This window comes from Apium graveolens, chromosome 4, assembly GCF_009905375.1.
Source record: "Apium graveolens cultivar Ventura chromosome 4, ASM990537v1, whole genome shotgun sequence".
NCBI lineage: Eukaryota > Viridiplantae > Streptophyta > Magnoliopsida > Apiales > Apiaceae > Apium > Apium graveolens.
The window spans coordinates 102,756,668-102,772,672 of record NC_133650.1 but is presented as its reverse complement, the minus strand read 5'-3'; the positions used below and the strand labels follow the sequence as shown (position 1 = coordinate 102,772,672).

Genomic DNA, 16,005 nt, shown 5'->3' with positions numbered 1-16,005 from the left:
AAAACCGCCATTGAAATCAAGAAACCCAAGAAGAGTTACTATTCATACTATTCAGTAGTAACTTTCTTGATTTTATTTCACCCATCAAACCTTGATAAAAAGGGATGAAAGAATTTTATTACCTTAGTTTGATTGTTAGGAAGCTTGAGAATTAATGGGATGATTTTACCATGGCTAGATTTTGAGATTTGAATTTGGATTTCTCCCTTTTCTTCTTGAAGGCCGAATGGAAGAATGAAGGGGTGGGGGGTATTTATGCTTGCTTCTCTTGGTAGCTTCTCTTGGTTGCTTCTAGGAAATGGGATGGTGATATCTTCCACTTGATTTTTATTCTCCTAGGTTGAATCCTAGGTTTATTCTTTGTTGCAAATCTTGGGGACAAAATCCAAGTAGCTTGCTAGATTACAAGCTAACTACATGTGTTAGCTTCCTTAGCACACTATTTTGGCTAGCTTGCTTGATCATCCTATGGTTAGCTTAATATTTGATAAAGTAACCATGGTTACTTTCTTACCATGGTTAGTTAGTGCGTTATATTTATTTAATCGTCTACGTGTTCGCTCGGTCGCTTAAACGTTTTTGAAATACTTTCTCGTAAATGGTTCGCGACGTAATTCATTTCGTATTTATTCCTTATGATTTGAATTATCATACTTAAATATAAATGCGTAGGGTTTTAAATTCGTAATTATATTATGATTCCCGTAATTCTCGATGATTCGTAAATATGGTCATTTTTCAAAGTTCGTTTTCTTCGAAAACTAATATCGTTTACATACACACATTTGGTACGTATAATCATGTTATCAATTCCGAAACTCATTTTCTCATGCACAACATAGTATGGGCTAAAAAGTTTTTCCCCGTCCGTCAGGGTTACTATTCATTAAACATTTTACAATGTCTCAAAAATTCAAGTTATTATATTACTATTCATAAAGATCTTTTACCGATGTCAAAAATTTGGGTTCTTACAGTAATTAATTATAATATATATAACATTAAAACTATACAAACAATACATACACCATCGGGTTAAAAAGTAATGAACAACATTAACAAATAATTCCATGAAATCATATTTTAATGAAAGGTGCTTAAAACAAGATAGAAAAATAGAGGTGGAGAAGAGCTCGGTAGAGAGGAAGTAGAATATGAACAAAAACAGTTTAGATAAAAATATAAAGTGATGTATCATGGGTAACATTAAAATAACCTGATAGGGATAAATAAATCCTGATTGTGTAATTAAATATTACATTAATTATACATGATTTGGGCTACTAGGCCCAATAAGAAGATGTATGACATTCAGACCAAAAAGGCTAACACATTGATCAGGCCTGATGGACCAGATCAGGCCTGCTGGAACAAAGAAGGCCCAAAAACTCTGAATATTAATTAATTTCGTAATTAATTAATAAGGGCAAAATCATCTATTGAGAAGAGTCTCAATAAGGACATAAATCCTTGCAGATTAGCCTCTAAGGGACCTAGAAGGATAAGGAATCAGTTTCCTACTATTTAGGACTCCAAAGTCCATTCTAATTCTGAGACTTAACTACCAAGTATCCTATACCAAGTCCAATTCAAGGACTACCAACATCTATATAAGGGGTCTCACCCCACAAATCAGAACTACGTTTTTTGACTTGATCTTTGGCAATCAGCAAGGTACGTAGGCATCTTGTTAAGGCAAATTGAGTCACGAAACACAAGAGCAGTCAAATCAAGCCTCGAAGCTCACGTTTCTTAGTAATAAATACAGCAGTTATATACCTTAGTTTTTAATCCATAACATTTGGCGCCGTCTGTGGGAAAGCACAATAACAACCATGGCGAGAACACGGAGAACAGTTAGAGCCCTTGAAGGAGGAACACCAACAGGGACAACCCAAGTGATTTCGTCAACCGTGGAGGTACCTTCTCATTCAACTTATACAGCCACGCAAGGAGAAGCCTAGATAGGGGCAACTGAACCTCAGCCATAAGGGACGATTCCCTCGGCTACTCAAGGTACGAATCCCCAAGTTCAACAACTACATGCACCTGTGAATTCTCGACCCATTGGGTATGAGTATTCAACTATTGTGACTACTAACCCCCATATGGGATGCCCCTTTACCCCGAGGATTGGAGGAAGCGGACATGCTGGGCGGAGTGAGGCACGAGGGCGATCGCCCCCCTATATACAAGGTTTGGCACCAATCCCTGAGGATCAGGAATTTTCTGGTCCTTACACTGAGAGAGACTCTGAATCTTCAGATGATGAAGTGGCCCCAAGAAGGAGGCGCGCTGGCAAAGAGCCGATGGCTGATGGTCGCCAACGTCCTAGGAGCACCCAAGGGACGAATTCCCAAGAAGTGCAGGAAAGAATCAGGGCTCATGAGGCTCAGATTCAAAGGCTGAAGCGCGACTTGGAGTCACACCAGAACACCTGACCCCCATTACCCCCAAGGGGGAGGAATCATCCCCCTATCATAGACCTGGATGGTCCGATACAGGGAAGGGCTGTTGTCCCAAGGGCTGATCCGAGCAATCTTCTTCCCCTTGGAGATCCTGATGATCCTACTCCACCATTCACTGAAGAAATACTGAATGCCCATATCTCAAGGAAGTTCAAGATGCCCATTATTAAAGCTTATGATGGCACTGGAGATCCCGCCAATCATGTCAGGACATTCTCCAATGCACTGTTGCTACGGCCCATGAATGACGCTATTAAGTGTCGGGCCTTTCCTCAAACCCTGTCGGGTATGGCTCAAAGGTGATATAATCGTTTACCCCTTAACTCTATTGGGTCCTTCATAGAATTAAGTCAGGCTTTTATTAAGCAATTTATCAGTGGGAGAGTGCATGAGAAAAGTTCAGCATCCCTCATGAGCATTGTGCAAGGGGCGAAGGAATCCTTAAGAGACTATCTGAATCGTTTCATAAAGGAAGCTTTAAAATTCCCGGACCTTGATGACAAGGTATCCATGATAGCACTGTAACAGGGAACTAGAGATGAGTTTTTCAAGATGTCCTTGGCCAAACGCCCCCCTGAAAGCATGCTGCGGCTCCAAGATAGGGCAGGGAAGTATATCAAAGTGGAAGAGCATATGAGGAAGACAGTCGTGAGCAACGAGCCCGCTGGAGGCAAGAAGCGAAAGACCGATCTGGAATGCATCGCTAAGGACAAGTATCCTAGAACTGAGCAGAATCCTGACTCAACTCCCAAGAGAGGAGGACCTGGACAAAAATTTACTGAGTATGCTATGTTGAATGCTCCAAGGAGCCAAATTTTAATGAAAATCGAGAAAGATCGAGATATTCGCTGGCCTTAGCCCTTGAAGGCCGATCCTGCCAAGTTAGATAAGAGCAAGTATTGTAGATTTCACCAGGATGTGGGTCATGACATTGATGAGTGTAGGCAACTGAAAGATGAAATTGAGTTCTTTATTAGAAAAGGGATATTGAACAAGTACATTGGAGATGGAGGAGACAGGAGCAACAATGGAAGAAAGAACTTTGAAGATCGTATGAGGGACCAATACGATCAGGGGCGGAATCCCCAGCCTAGGGGACCGGTGATAAATACAATTTTCGGAGGACCACGACCCCGAGGGCCTGTGATAAACATAATTTTTGAAGGACCAACTGTTGATGGGTTATCCAAGAACTCCAGGAAAGCGTATGCCCGAGAAGTTATGCATATTGTTGGGGAAGCCCCGAAGAGGGACAGGACAGGAGTAACAATGTCTTTTGATGATTCTGATCTGGAGGGTGTGAAATTTCCCCATGACGACCCGTTGGTTATAACCCTGATAATAGGGAACAGCCCAGTGAGAAGGGTCCTTGTAGATAATGGTGCTTCAGGGGATATCTTGCTCCATGACACCTTTTTGAGGATGGGATATAACGACTCCCAATTAACCCCAACCGACATGTTGATATATGGATTTGCGGGAGTGGAGTGCCCCGTAGAAGGGATAATCAAGTTGCCAACAACCATAGGACAGGAACTAAGGCAAGCAACTCAGATGTTGGACTTCGTGGTGGTGAAGGCTAGTTCGACTTACAACGCTATCATGGGAAGAACAGGGATACACGCCTTCAAGGCAGTCCCTTCTTCCTACCATTTAATTATGAAATTTCCCACCCGGGATGGGATCGGAGAAGAGAGAGGAGATCAAAAAATGGCTAGAAGCTGTTATGTGGCCTCTTTGAGGGTAGATGGAGTTGGGGGGCAGGTTCTTCATATTGAAGATCTGGTATCCGAGAGAATGATGAGAAAAGAGGAAAGCCAGCAGAAGACTTGGTTTCAATTCATTTAGCCCCCGAAGATCCTGAGAATGTGACTTTTATTGGAGCCACGCTCGAGGAGCCCCTTAGAGGGAAGTTGGTGAAATTTTTGCAAGAAAATAGTGACGTATTTGCATGGTCAGCAGCTGATATGCCAGGCATAGACCCGGAACTGATTACTCACAAGCTGAATGTGGACCCGAATCGGAAAACAGTGAAACAAAAGAAAAGAAGTTTTGCTCCAGAAAGGCAAGAAGCTATAAAACAGGAAGTGGAGAAGCTTTTAGAGGCTGGTTTCATTGAGGAGATTTAATTTCCGGAGTGGTTAGCAAACCCTTTAATGGTGAAGAAGGCCAATGGAAAATGGAGGATGTGTGTGGACTTCACTGATCTAAATGATGCCTGTCATAAAGACTGTTTCCCGTTAATAAGGATCGATACTTTGATAGATGCCACTGTTGGGCATGAGATGCTGAGCTTCATGGATGGATTTAGTGGATACAATCAGATCAAGATGCATAAGGACGACATTCCAAAGGTATCATTCATCACTGACTTTGATGTTTATTGTTATCTTGTTATGGCATTTAGTCTCCAGAATGCAGGAGCCACCTATCAAAGGTTTGTAAATAAAATTTTCAATGATCTTATTGGCAAGACTATGGAAGTCTATGTTGATGACATGTTAGTCAAGATTCTAGTAAAGACTGATCATATAACCCATTTGAGGGGAGCTTTCGAGGTCCTGAGGTACCACAAGATGATGTTAAATCCTACGAAGCGTGCTTTCGGAGTAGGATCTGGAAAATTTTTGGGATTGATGGTCTTCAAGAGAGGGATCGAGGCCAACCCCGATAAAATAAAGGCAATACTGGATATGGAGCCACCAAAAACTGTCAAAGATGTTCAGAAGCTCACAAGAAGGGTTGCTGCGCTGGGACGATTCATCTCCAAGTCAGGAGACAAGTGATTGTCGTTCTTCAAGTCCTTAAAGAAGGTCAAAGATTTTCAATGGAGTGAGGAAAGCCAGAAGGCATTTGAGGAATCGAAGAAATATATGGCTCAAGCCCCGTTGTTGGCCAAGCCAGTTTTAAACGAGGTTCTATACTTGTACTTGGCCGTTTAAGAAAACGCCTTGAGCGCTGTGTTGGTTAAGGAGGAACTGAAAATCCAGAAACCCGTATACTATGTCAGCAAAATTCTGCATGGGGCTGAGTTAAATTATTCAACCATTGAGAAGTTTGCTTTAGCTCTGGTAATGGCTTCAAGAAAGCTACGTCCTTACTTTCAGGCTCATCAAATTGAGGTTCTAACAAATCAAACCTTGAGAAATATAATCCATAGTCCTAAGGCTAGTGGGAGACTAATCAAATGGGCAATAGAGCTGGGAGAATTCGACATCAAATATAAGCCTCGAATGGCGATAAAAGCCTAGGCATTGGCTGACTTCGTAGTGAAATATACCATACCCAACCAAGAAGTCGGGGGGCAGAAAGATACCATACCTCAAGACAAGGAAGTTGATAAGGAGGACAAAGAAAAGGTTGATAACGAGAAAGAATACTGGGTTCTCTATTTTGATGGAGCATCAAAAACAAATTCAAGTGGAGCAGGTTTGGTTTTACAAAGCCCTGATGGGTTCTTAATTGAGTATGCCATGAAGTTAGACTTCTCAGCCACAAACAATGAGGCAGAATATGAAGCTCTGATAGCTGGTCTTGGCTTAGCAGGGACACTTAGAGTCAAGAACTTAAAAGTCTGTGGAGACTTGAAGCTGGTCATATCCCAGATGAAGGGAGAGTTTGAGGCAAGGGATGATACGATGGCTAAGTATGTCCTCCTAGTAAGGGTTGTGATGACCCAATTCGATGAATGCCATATTGAGCACATTCCAAGAGAGGAAAACGCTAAGGCAGATGCATTATCAAAGTTTGCTTCATCTGAGATAGAGGAAAGTTCAGGAAGTGTGTACTTCCGCGTCCTGAAGACACGAAGCATTGATGTTAAGCTTGTAGCTCCTATAGGTCTGGGGACGTCATGGATAGATCCCATTAAGACTCATATTCAAACCGGTTGGTTGTCGAATGATGCTACTGAAGCACGAAAATTGGCTGCTCGAGCACTAAGATACTCTTTGATAGATGAAATTCTGTATAAAAGATCTTTCGTGTTTCCCTACATAAGGTGTCTCAGGCCCGATTAGGCACGCTTGGATCTTGAAGAAGTACATGAAGGCATATGTGGGCAACACTTGGGGGGCAGGGCCTTAGCTCATAAGATACCCGTTTAGGCTTCTATTGGCCAGAAATGATGGCTGATGCCAAAGAATATGTGAAAAAGTGTGACCGCTGTCAGAAGCACGCACCAGTCGTTAGACAACCCCCCGAGATGCTGACCTCCATCAACTCGCCCATCCCCTTTGCTATGTGGGGAATGGATATACTGGGACTTTTCCCCATGGCCACGACACAAAGGAAGTTCCTGATTGTAGCCATTGATTATTTTACTAAGTGGATTGAAGCCAAGCCTTTGGCCAAAATCACAACTAAGCAAGTTGCACAATTCCTGTGGGAAAGTATCATGTGCCAGTATGGAATTCCCCGCATCCTAGTCACTGACAATGAAACACAATTCAACAATGAGGAATTCAAGAAGTATTGTGAGAAGAATGAAATTGAGTTGCGATTTACCTCTGTGGCTCACCCGCAAGCCAATGGGCAAGCAGAAGTGGCGAATCGAATAATCCTGGATGGACTAAAGAAGAGGATCGAGAAGTCAAGGAATAATTGGGTGGATGAAATACTCCCAATACTATGGGCCTATAGGACTACCTGTAGAGTCACGACTGGAGCAACTCCCTTCATGTTAGCATATAGTGCATAAGCAGTTGTTCATGTAGAGATATGACATTCCTCCCCCAGGATTCAAGCTTTCAATGCTGAGGAAAATGAAGAAGGGCAAAGGTTAGCCCTGGATCTAATTGATGAAGCACGAGATGAGGCACATGCAAAGATAGTGGAATATCAGAAAAAAGCTTCATTCTACTACAACCTAAGGGTTAAAGAAAGGTTCTTCAAACAAGGTGACTTTGTCTTGAGGAAAGTGGAAGTTTCTGGTGTAGGGCAGAAAGGGAAACTTTTCCCAAATTGGGAAGGGCCATACAAAGTCAAGAGCGTTCAGGGTAGAGGAACCTACAAGCTGGAGACTATGGATGGTTTTGAAGTCCCGAGAACTTGGCATGCCCAAAACCTGAAAGTTTACTATGTGTAAAACAGTTAAAGCACGATTCTCACTTGTTAGAGTGACAAGAAGGTTTAAAAGCACCTTGAAGCTTTGCTTGCTTAGGAATTTTTTATAGAAGATATGTTTAGGTTTTATCAGGGTTGAACCCATCTCATGTAAAGTATCAAGAATACCAAGTTATAATAAAGAGCGTTCGGCTTAAGCCTATTAGATTGATGTATTGTGAAGGATAAAACCAAGTTATAAACTTGAGTTTGAAAACTCGGAAAAAATATGATGATACTTGGGCAATACAACTGAAAATAATAAAAGTCAATTACAAAGTTCAATATTGTCTAAGAAATAAGAAATACATAAAACTTAGGCCTTGGAAGGCTCACATTCTTCGGAACCACTATCCGAAGTCTCCTCGGACATCCCTTCAGTCGGTCCCTCGGAAGTCTCTTCGGAAGTCTCCGCAGAGGTTCCCTCGGAACTATCCTCGGACGCTTTGGATGCCGCAGGAGACGCTGGTTTAGGAGATGCTGGTTTTGGAGGCTCTTCTACCCTGGCCTTTTTTATAACGGGCTCGGTCTCCTCCTCAGAAGAAGATTCCTCCTCTTCAGAGCTGGATTCAAGCTCTTTCCTTTTTTGGCCTTGGCCCTGACTACCCGATGGGCCGTCCTTAATCAGATCGGCAAGCTTATCTGCAACGCCCCCAAGTGTTGGGACTTTCACAGGGCAGGGGAAAGAAGATTGTTCAAGAACCTCAGGAAATTATTCCTGGATAGCCTCCACAGCAGCGTCCCAGCCTTGCTTGTAGCTGACTGGATGTAGGAGGGCATCATGCTCCACCATTAAATCCTTGAATTCCTTAGTATCCATCCAGTCGTCAAAAGCGTTATCTTTTTGAGCCTTGAGGATAACATTCTCAGCCCGGGCCGTTTCAAGGTCAGAAGTTGATGAGGCGAGTTGGGCTTGAAGAGCCTCTATCCTCTGGTTGGCCTCCTCCAGCTTCTTGTTTGCATCATCTAGGCCAACTTTCCAAGCCTCGGCTTGGTGAATTACCCCTTGAAAATGGACATTCGCCTACAAGATACAAAGCAAAAGTGAGAAATGAGAAAAATTACGGTAAAAAGCTATGAATGCCAAAAGAAAAAGACGTACCGTCGCCAAAGCCTGAGCTCTGAAAAGCTCATTAGCCTACAAGTCCTGTTGAAGGACAAGGTCATGATAGTCAACCGGGGAAATGGAATGCATAGACCATTCCTTGGCAAGCGCTGTGTTCCCAACAATTGAATCCTTTTCCCGGATTCCCCAAGCGGGTTGGAAGAAAGCCCCTAGTTTTTGTTTAGTACGTAAAGGTTGGCTGGGGCCTTCCTCGCCTGGTTCCTTCGCCTGGAGTAGGAACTCCGGGAAACGATCCCCGAGGCGCGGGTCTTTGAAGACCTTCCCAGCACGTTTCATCCTGGTTGTCTCCAGGTATTTAGGCTTTGTAGCCTCCTCAATCTTCTCAGCCACTGCAACAAATAAGATAAGTGAGTTGAGAAATTAGCAAAGTAAAAGATGGAAGAAACGAAGACAAATAGAGAAGGAAGGAAACATACTCTTTTTAGGAACGGGAGAAAGGCCACGTTCTACAAGAACGGTCTCCCTGATGAGATCCCAGAAGTGGGAAGTCCCATTATCTTGAGTAAGGAGGTTGAAAGCTTTGGTCTCCTCCTCAGACAAAACTATATCATTAGGGCTCCCATCTACAGCTAGCCCAAAAGATGAACGAAAAAGGGTGCCCCAATCGCCGCCCTCCCAAAGAACGTACAGAAAATATTTCTTCCACCCCAAATTATTGTCAGGGATGGACTTCCCATTCACTATGTGGGGAACGGTTGGACGCTGGTTCAAAAAAACCCACCCCGGATTCTTGTCGGGACTGTTCTTGAATTGAAAAATCTTTCTAAAAACGGCAACCGAGGTAGGGACGTTGTGCTCGGCGCATTACGACAAGTAGCACAGAATCAACCTCCAAGAGTTTGGAGGGAGTTGGCAAGGGTTGATCCCCATATCAGCTAGCAAAACAGGGATAAATGGGTGAAAGGGGAGTCTAATACCTGCCCTTAGAGTGTCCCTGTAGACGCATAGTGTGTCCTTCCTCCATTGACAGGCCTTGTCGGCCGGACCCGCAAGAACTAGCTTGAAAGGTTCCTTGATTTTGAAACAAGCACTCAACTTGTCCCGCTCCTTTGGATCCCGCAAGACACTGATATGGTCGTGTGCATCTAAATGCGCATCAGACGGGTACTCGTCCCCTCGGGTGTTGATCATATCAATCAAGGAAGTGTACCTTGATCGAATGGGGAATTCATTGGACTTTCTGGCCACGTTCATCTTGGCCAAACGAGTCATTTTCTTATCAGCCATCTGAAAAAAGGGCACATAAGAAGACAATTTTAAACGCAAACTATGCAAAAACAAGCACAACAAGAAAAAAGGGAAAAGTGTTTACCTGAAGTAATGCTGCTAAAAGAGGCTGGCTTGCTAAATGGAGGCTTTGGGGCTCAAAATACTCCGACCTACAGTTATTTCTCTGAGATCCTTAACAGAAGAAAAGAGACGGAGAATTTAGAAATGAGAAAGTGAGGAGTAATAGACTCTACTCACTCCTTTATATAGGAGAAAAAATGAAGTTGAAGGGACAAAAAGCCCAGTATGATTAAAGGCCCAAAGAAGAAAGCCCAGAAATAGAACGTTCCAGAAAACTCCAAGGAATTCCAAAGGAAATAAATAAAAAATTTCCGAGAATTCTAGAGAATTCTAAAGAAGGTGTTTAAACATATTAAAGTCCAGTTATAATATGGAAGAGGCCCAATAGAAGGCCCAAATCCAATTAGGATTTGGAAAAATAGAGGCTCAAATCCAATTAGGATTTAGAAGAATACAGGCCCAAGTCAAGGCCCAAATCAAAGCCCAAACCCAATTAGGAATTGGAAAAAGAGAAGGCCCAAACAAGGCTCAATCCAAATTGAATTAGGAAGAAGGCCAATAAAGACCAGGGTTGAGGCCGAATTTGAGGTCGTGAATTCTATTCGAATTCTTTCGAACAGGTGCCCGAAAATTATGGGTAAAAAAGACCAGGATTGAGGTCGAATTTGAGGTCGTGAATTGTATTCAAATGCTTTCGAATAGACACCCGAAAATTATGGTTAAAAAAGACCAGGATTGAGGTCGAAGTCCAGACCAGGATTGAGGTCGAAGTCCAGGTAAATAAGACCAGGATTGAGGTTGAATTCCCGAATCAAGCACAATATTTTTCGAGAACAAGGCCAGAAATTTCGACCAAAATCCAGGTCGAGGGTTCGACTAGGATCCTGGTTGAAATCCAAGTCGTAAATCCTAGTCGAAACCTTACGACCAGGAAACAAATAAGCAAATAAATTTCGACTAAAATCCAAGTCGAGGGTCGACTAGGATCCTGGTCGAAATCCAGGTCGTAAATCCTAGTCGAAACCTTACGACCGGGAAACAAAGAAGGACATAGATTTCGACCAAAATCCAGGTCGAAGGTTCGACTAGGATCCTGGTCGAAATCCAGGTCGTGGATCCTAGTCGAAATCCTTCGACCAGGATTGAAATGCTGCCCCAAAATTCGACTAGGATTCAGGTCGAAATTTCGACTAGGATCCTGGTCGAAAAAGGGCTGAAAATTTAAAAATATTCGTGAAAAATTGCAGAAAATTTGGAAAAATCTCGGAAAAAAGGGAAAATTTCTGAAAAATACTAGAAAATTCCTAAAAATAGGGAAAAGGTAAGAAAATAAAAAGGAAGTTTTTAAACGACCCTGAAGCCGCGTACAAGGCAAATCGTTGTAAACGTGTAGGTCGCTCCACACTTTACGCAAAACGATACCCTGAAAGGGAATGAACGAACTTAACTTTTGCGAAATCTTATACGGTTTCCCAAAAGTTGGGGGGTAAATGATAGGGATAAATAAATCCTGGTTGTGAAACTAAATATTACATTAATTATACATGATTTGGGCTACTAGGCCCAATAAGAAGATGTATGACATTCAGACCAAAAAGGTTAACACATTGATCAGGCCTGATGGACCAGATCAGGCCTGATGGAACAAAGAAGACCCAAAAACCCTGAATATTAATTAATTTCGTAATTAGTTAATAAGGGAAAAATCAGCTATTGAGAAGAGTCCCAATAAGGACATAAATCCTTGCAGATTAGCCTCTAAGGGACCTAGAAGGATAAGGAATCAGTTTCCTACTATTTAGGACTCTAAAGTCCATTTTAATTATGAGACTTGGCTACCAAGTCTGCTATAACAAGTCCAATTCAAGTACCACCAACATCTATATAAGGGGTCTCACCCCACAAATCAGAACTACGTTTTTTGACTTGATCTTTGGCAATCAGCAAGGTACGTAGGCATCTTGTTAAGGCAGATTGAGTCACGAAACACAAGAGCAGTCAAATCGAGACTCGAAGCTCACGTTCCTTAGTAATAAATACAGCAGTTATATACCTTAGTTTTTAATCCATAACATAACCTCTCCTTAATTTAAGCTTTTCTAGTTTTCTAAAGTTAGAAAACTATTTTCTAATTTATATGGAAAATTGTGGAAAACATCTAAAATCAGTTTTCAAAAGTTTTCTAAAATTAAGTTAAAATTTAGAAAACCTTGTTTTCCTATTTTTTGTTTTTTTTTGGAAAACTGAAGACTTGAACATATTTTACTTTTTTTTTATTTTCCTATAATATTTTTCCAAAAAACTATTGACGTGAACAGGGCCTAAATCTCTAATTTTTCAACGAACAGTTAGAATCTGTGTAGTTAGTTTTCTCGGACCAGAGTCACCATAAAGCTTCTTGACAAGTATACATAAATGATAAATTGCAACTAAAACTGGTTTTCTGATTGTTTTTCTGTACAACAATTTGAATGTTGAGACCTATGGAAAATCATAATACATAATTATGGAAAATTTGCTTTAAAGATCTTGCCAGGACAGGGCCTGGTGTGGTGTTGCCACGAAGCCTGATAGTTTGCCTACGGGCTACGACTATACACAAGCAGTGTATATATATATATATATATATCAAAACTACTTTGTTCATTGACATGAACGATCATATGTATCTAAATGGCTTAACCAATGGTTGCAAACACTCGTGTGGATTGGCATAGAAATAGTCTTCTTCTTTAGGTCTTTCCGGGATCACAAGTCTCTCTCTAGGGCTTCCCATACGATCAACATGGGCTTCCTTCACTGTAATAGCAAACTCATCCCAGCTTAATGATCCGGCGCGATAATGATCTACCAGATCAACTAGAAGCTTCCTGTCCAGTGAGATAGTTTTCTTGTATCCCAAATATCTGAAAAATTTTAGATGCGAATCTTATGACTGAAAGTAGGAGACTGTGCTTTGCAAGGAAAGACCGTATTGAGCTTGAGAGGTAAAACACTATGCCTAATTGTGCAGCTTTGTATTTCCTCATTCTAATTGAGATATCAGATAAGTAAAAACTGACCAAATTATAAAACAAAAATACTACTAACAGCACACATATGATATAGAAGGGTATTAGATGCTCATTGGGTGAAATAAAAAAGGAATCAATTTCCATATCACCAATTCAGACTAAGCAAAGATATATAACTTGAATTTTACAAAAGCTTTAGAAAAAACACCTTAAACACTTCTAACAAACAAAGGAAGATGTACAAAAAGAGTGTGACAAGCTAAAACAATTAGTTTAAAGATAGAAACAAATAATTTAGAAATACTATACCTTCTATGCCCTTCAACAACTTTAGCCATATTCCCATCATATGTAGGTACAAATATGTCACTCTCCAAGGAAACAAGATAATCTAGCGCAGCCATTTGTGATGAGTGATTCTGAAAATACCCCAATTCTGAAGGATCCAGCAATTTCTCCTTTCTGACCTGTCCACAGAATTGAAGCAGACTTTTACAAATCATGTGCAGTTCTTAAGATAATATTAAAATTTCAACAGAGCCTATGGAAAGTCGCATCTCATAATCACTGACCAAATTGGGGAATGCAGCTGCCAAGTTTACCATTCTTCGTTGTCCACCATAAATTTCACCAGCGGCAATATAAATTTGAACATCACGATCGATGCCCAATGCAGTTAATACTAGAGCAGTTTCTTCAGGTGTCAAAGGACACAAGCCTTCTTTCCTTTTCAAGTCTGAATTTATATCTTTTTCTTTCCACCATGGATAAGCATATCTGGTTATACACATTTAACCATGTAAGTTAAAGCAAAATATAAACAATAGTGAAGCAATTTGTTATTTAGTGTGCTACAAACAGTACCTCATTCTTGCTAGTTCTTTGGACTCCTCACTGTTGCAACCATGACTGCAGCCAGAGAAAGCCAACATATCCATCTCATATCTGAGATGGAGGACTACAAAAGGGCCATTTTGCCTTAAAATGCTGACAACTTTCCTTCCCAGCTCCTCAATTTGGGGTGTGAACCTCAGAGCATTAAAATTAACTCTGCATCGCAACTTCTGAATCTCTATTGGCAATCCATTATTTGCAAGTCGAGCATCAGTTCTATTTAGATGCACAACTTTAAACCTTCTCAATAAAGGAAGGATCTGTTTGCATAACAGAAAATAGTTAGTTTATGGTCTGCCTAAAAGTTATGCGAAGAGTAAGAAAGACTATTGCTAGCATGTGTAATAGCAAAACAACCTGATGATGATAGTAGGAAATTTCGGACCAACTAACAGGAGGCAATGAGTAGAACATTCCAAGATCGACTCTTCTCTTTAGCCGTGGTGGTATCTCTTTCAAAATTCGGACCTCGCTCCTCAAGGAGGTAATGAAATGATTAACATCAAATATGTCCTTAAACTCACTGCCATGTCATGAATTTTTCACAAAAATTACTACATGATGAATGACGCTGAATTTTAACATAACAAAAGCAAATACCATACCTTGAATCTGCCCAAAATGAACTTTTATCCAGTTCTGGAACAATAAGTGTGACATTCAGGTATCTTGCAATAGAAACCATGTCGCAAATCTGCCACAACATCGATATAGTCAGATAAAGAGACTTATTACACTCATTAAACAAATAAAAGTCATGAAAGAGGCAATCACAGTAATCAAAACTTTCAACTCACTGCTCCTCGCATTTGATTGAGTCCTCCATTGCAAGAAACCATAAGATACCCATTATTTTTATAAACTCCTGCAACCAGCAACTTAAGTCATAAGCAAAGGAAAACATACACCATCAACAAAAACTTGGTGCTAACTAAAAAACATGAAAGCAATCATCACGAGAACCAAATAGCAACATACATAGCACAATCATCCAAATACACAAATATAATTCATAGACTGCAACAATGAGTTCAGAAAGGTATGAACCATACGCAATCCAGACAGCTTTCGAAATGAATGATTACAATGTATAAGTTACACCAAGTATAGTTTTCACAATCAAAACAACAACCCTAAGCACATACTGCAATACACACTCAATGGAAAAGAACACAAAGGATATTACTTACTTTTAGGAGGATAATAAACTTTGGAACGAACATACGACAACTCAACTTGATCACTAACAACACTTGGAGGAGTAAAACAAGAAGGCCAAGTCTTCAACAATCTCGGACCCCAAACCTCACCCATTGTCAACAACCGAATAACAAAGCTCCAAAGCAATAAAGTAGTGATTCCTCGAACAATCCACAGTAATGTTCGAGCATGAGAAATCATCAAATCCTGTCTCTCCTCGTGAAATTCACCCACAAACTTCGTACTCATTCTCCTCTCCTCCTTCTCTTCCCTCTTCTCATCTAATTTACACATTTCGATAAAAATCAATACTCGAATTTAAATCAACAAACATACACCTCAAAATTCATCAAATGCGCTGGTGTCTCAATGCTAAAATAAATGTGCAACAAGTCCTCTACTCTACTTATACAGAAACTCAATAATTTGAAATATATTATTTAAATACAAATATGAACTCCTGAATAGTAGCTTGATCCAATTAAATTCATCATAAATTTAGCAGAAATCAAGAATGAATCTACAAATTCAAACATTATTATATATAATTAAACACATTTGAATAAACAATAATTAAATTAGTTTAATAGTACAAAAGAAACTCCTGAGTAGTTGCCTCATCCAATTAAACAAATCATATATACCTCACTCATTTACCTCGACTCAAGACGAATCTACGAAGTCAAACATTACATACACGTAATATTATTCATTAAGTAATAAATAAACAACTATACTTACAAAGGAGAGTTGAGTGGTGAAATTTTGTATAATGTAGGAGAGTGAAGAGATTTAATGGAAGATGAACAGTTTGTGAGAGTTTTCTGACGAGTTTTGCCTGGAAATTTGTAGAGAGATTATAGAGGGTGGGACGAGAGAGAGAGAGAGAGACGGTTTGTTTAGTCTGTTG

At 40.5% G+C, this 16,005-nt stretch overlaps 1 protein-coding gene across 1 annotated transcript; it reads right to left on the bottom strand.

Moving 5' to 3' along the window:
- Window positions 1-12,395: 12,395 nt before the first annotated feature.
- On the bottom strand, window positions 12,396-15,389 carry LOC141718644 (rhamnogalacturonan I rhamnosyltransferase 1). The gene is made up of 8 exons (XM_074521022.1): window positions 15,086-15,389; window positions 14,693-14,760; window positions 14,501-14,589; window positions 14,253-14,418; window positions 13,866-14,155; window positions 13,574-13,778; window positions 13,311-13,468; window positions 12,396-12,893 (listed from the first exon to the last, which is right to left on the bottom strand). Exons 1-8 carry the CDS (start codon window positions 15,387-15,389, stop codon window positions 12,647-12,649), a joined length of 1,527 nt encoding a protein of 508 aa, XP_074377123.1. The 3' UTR covers window positions 12,396-12,646.
- Between the last annotated feature and the right edge of the window lie 616 nt (window positions 15,390-16,005).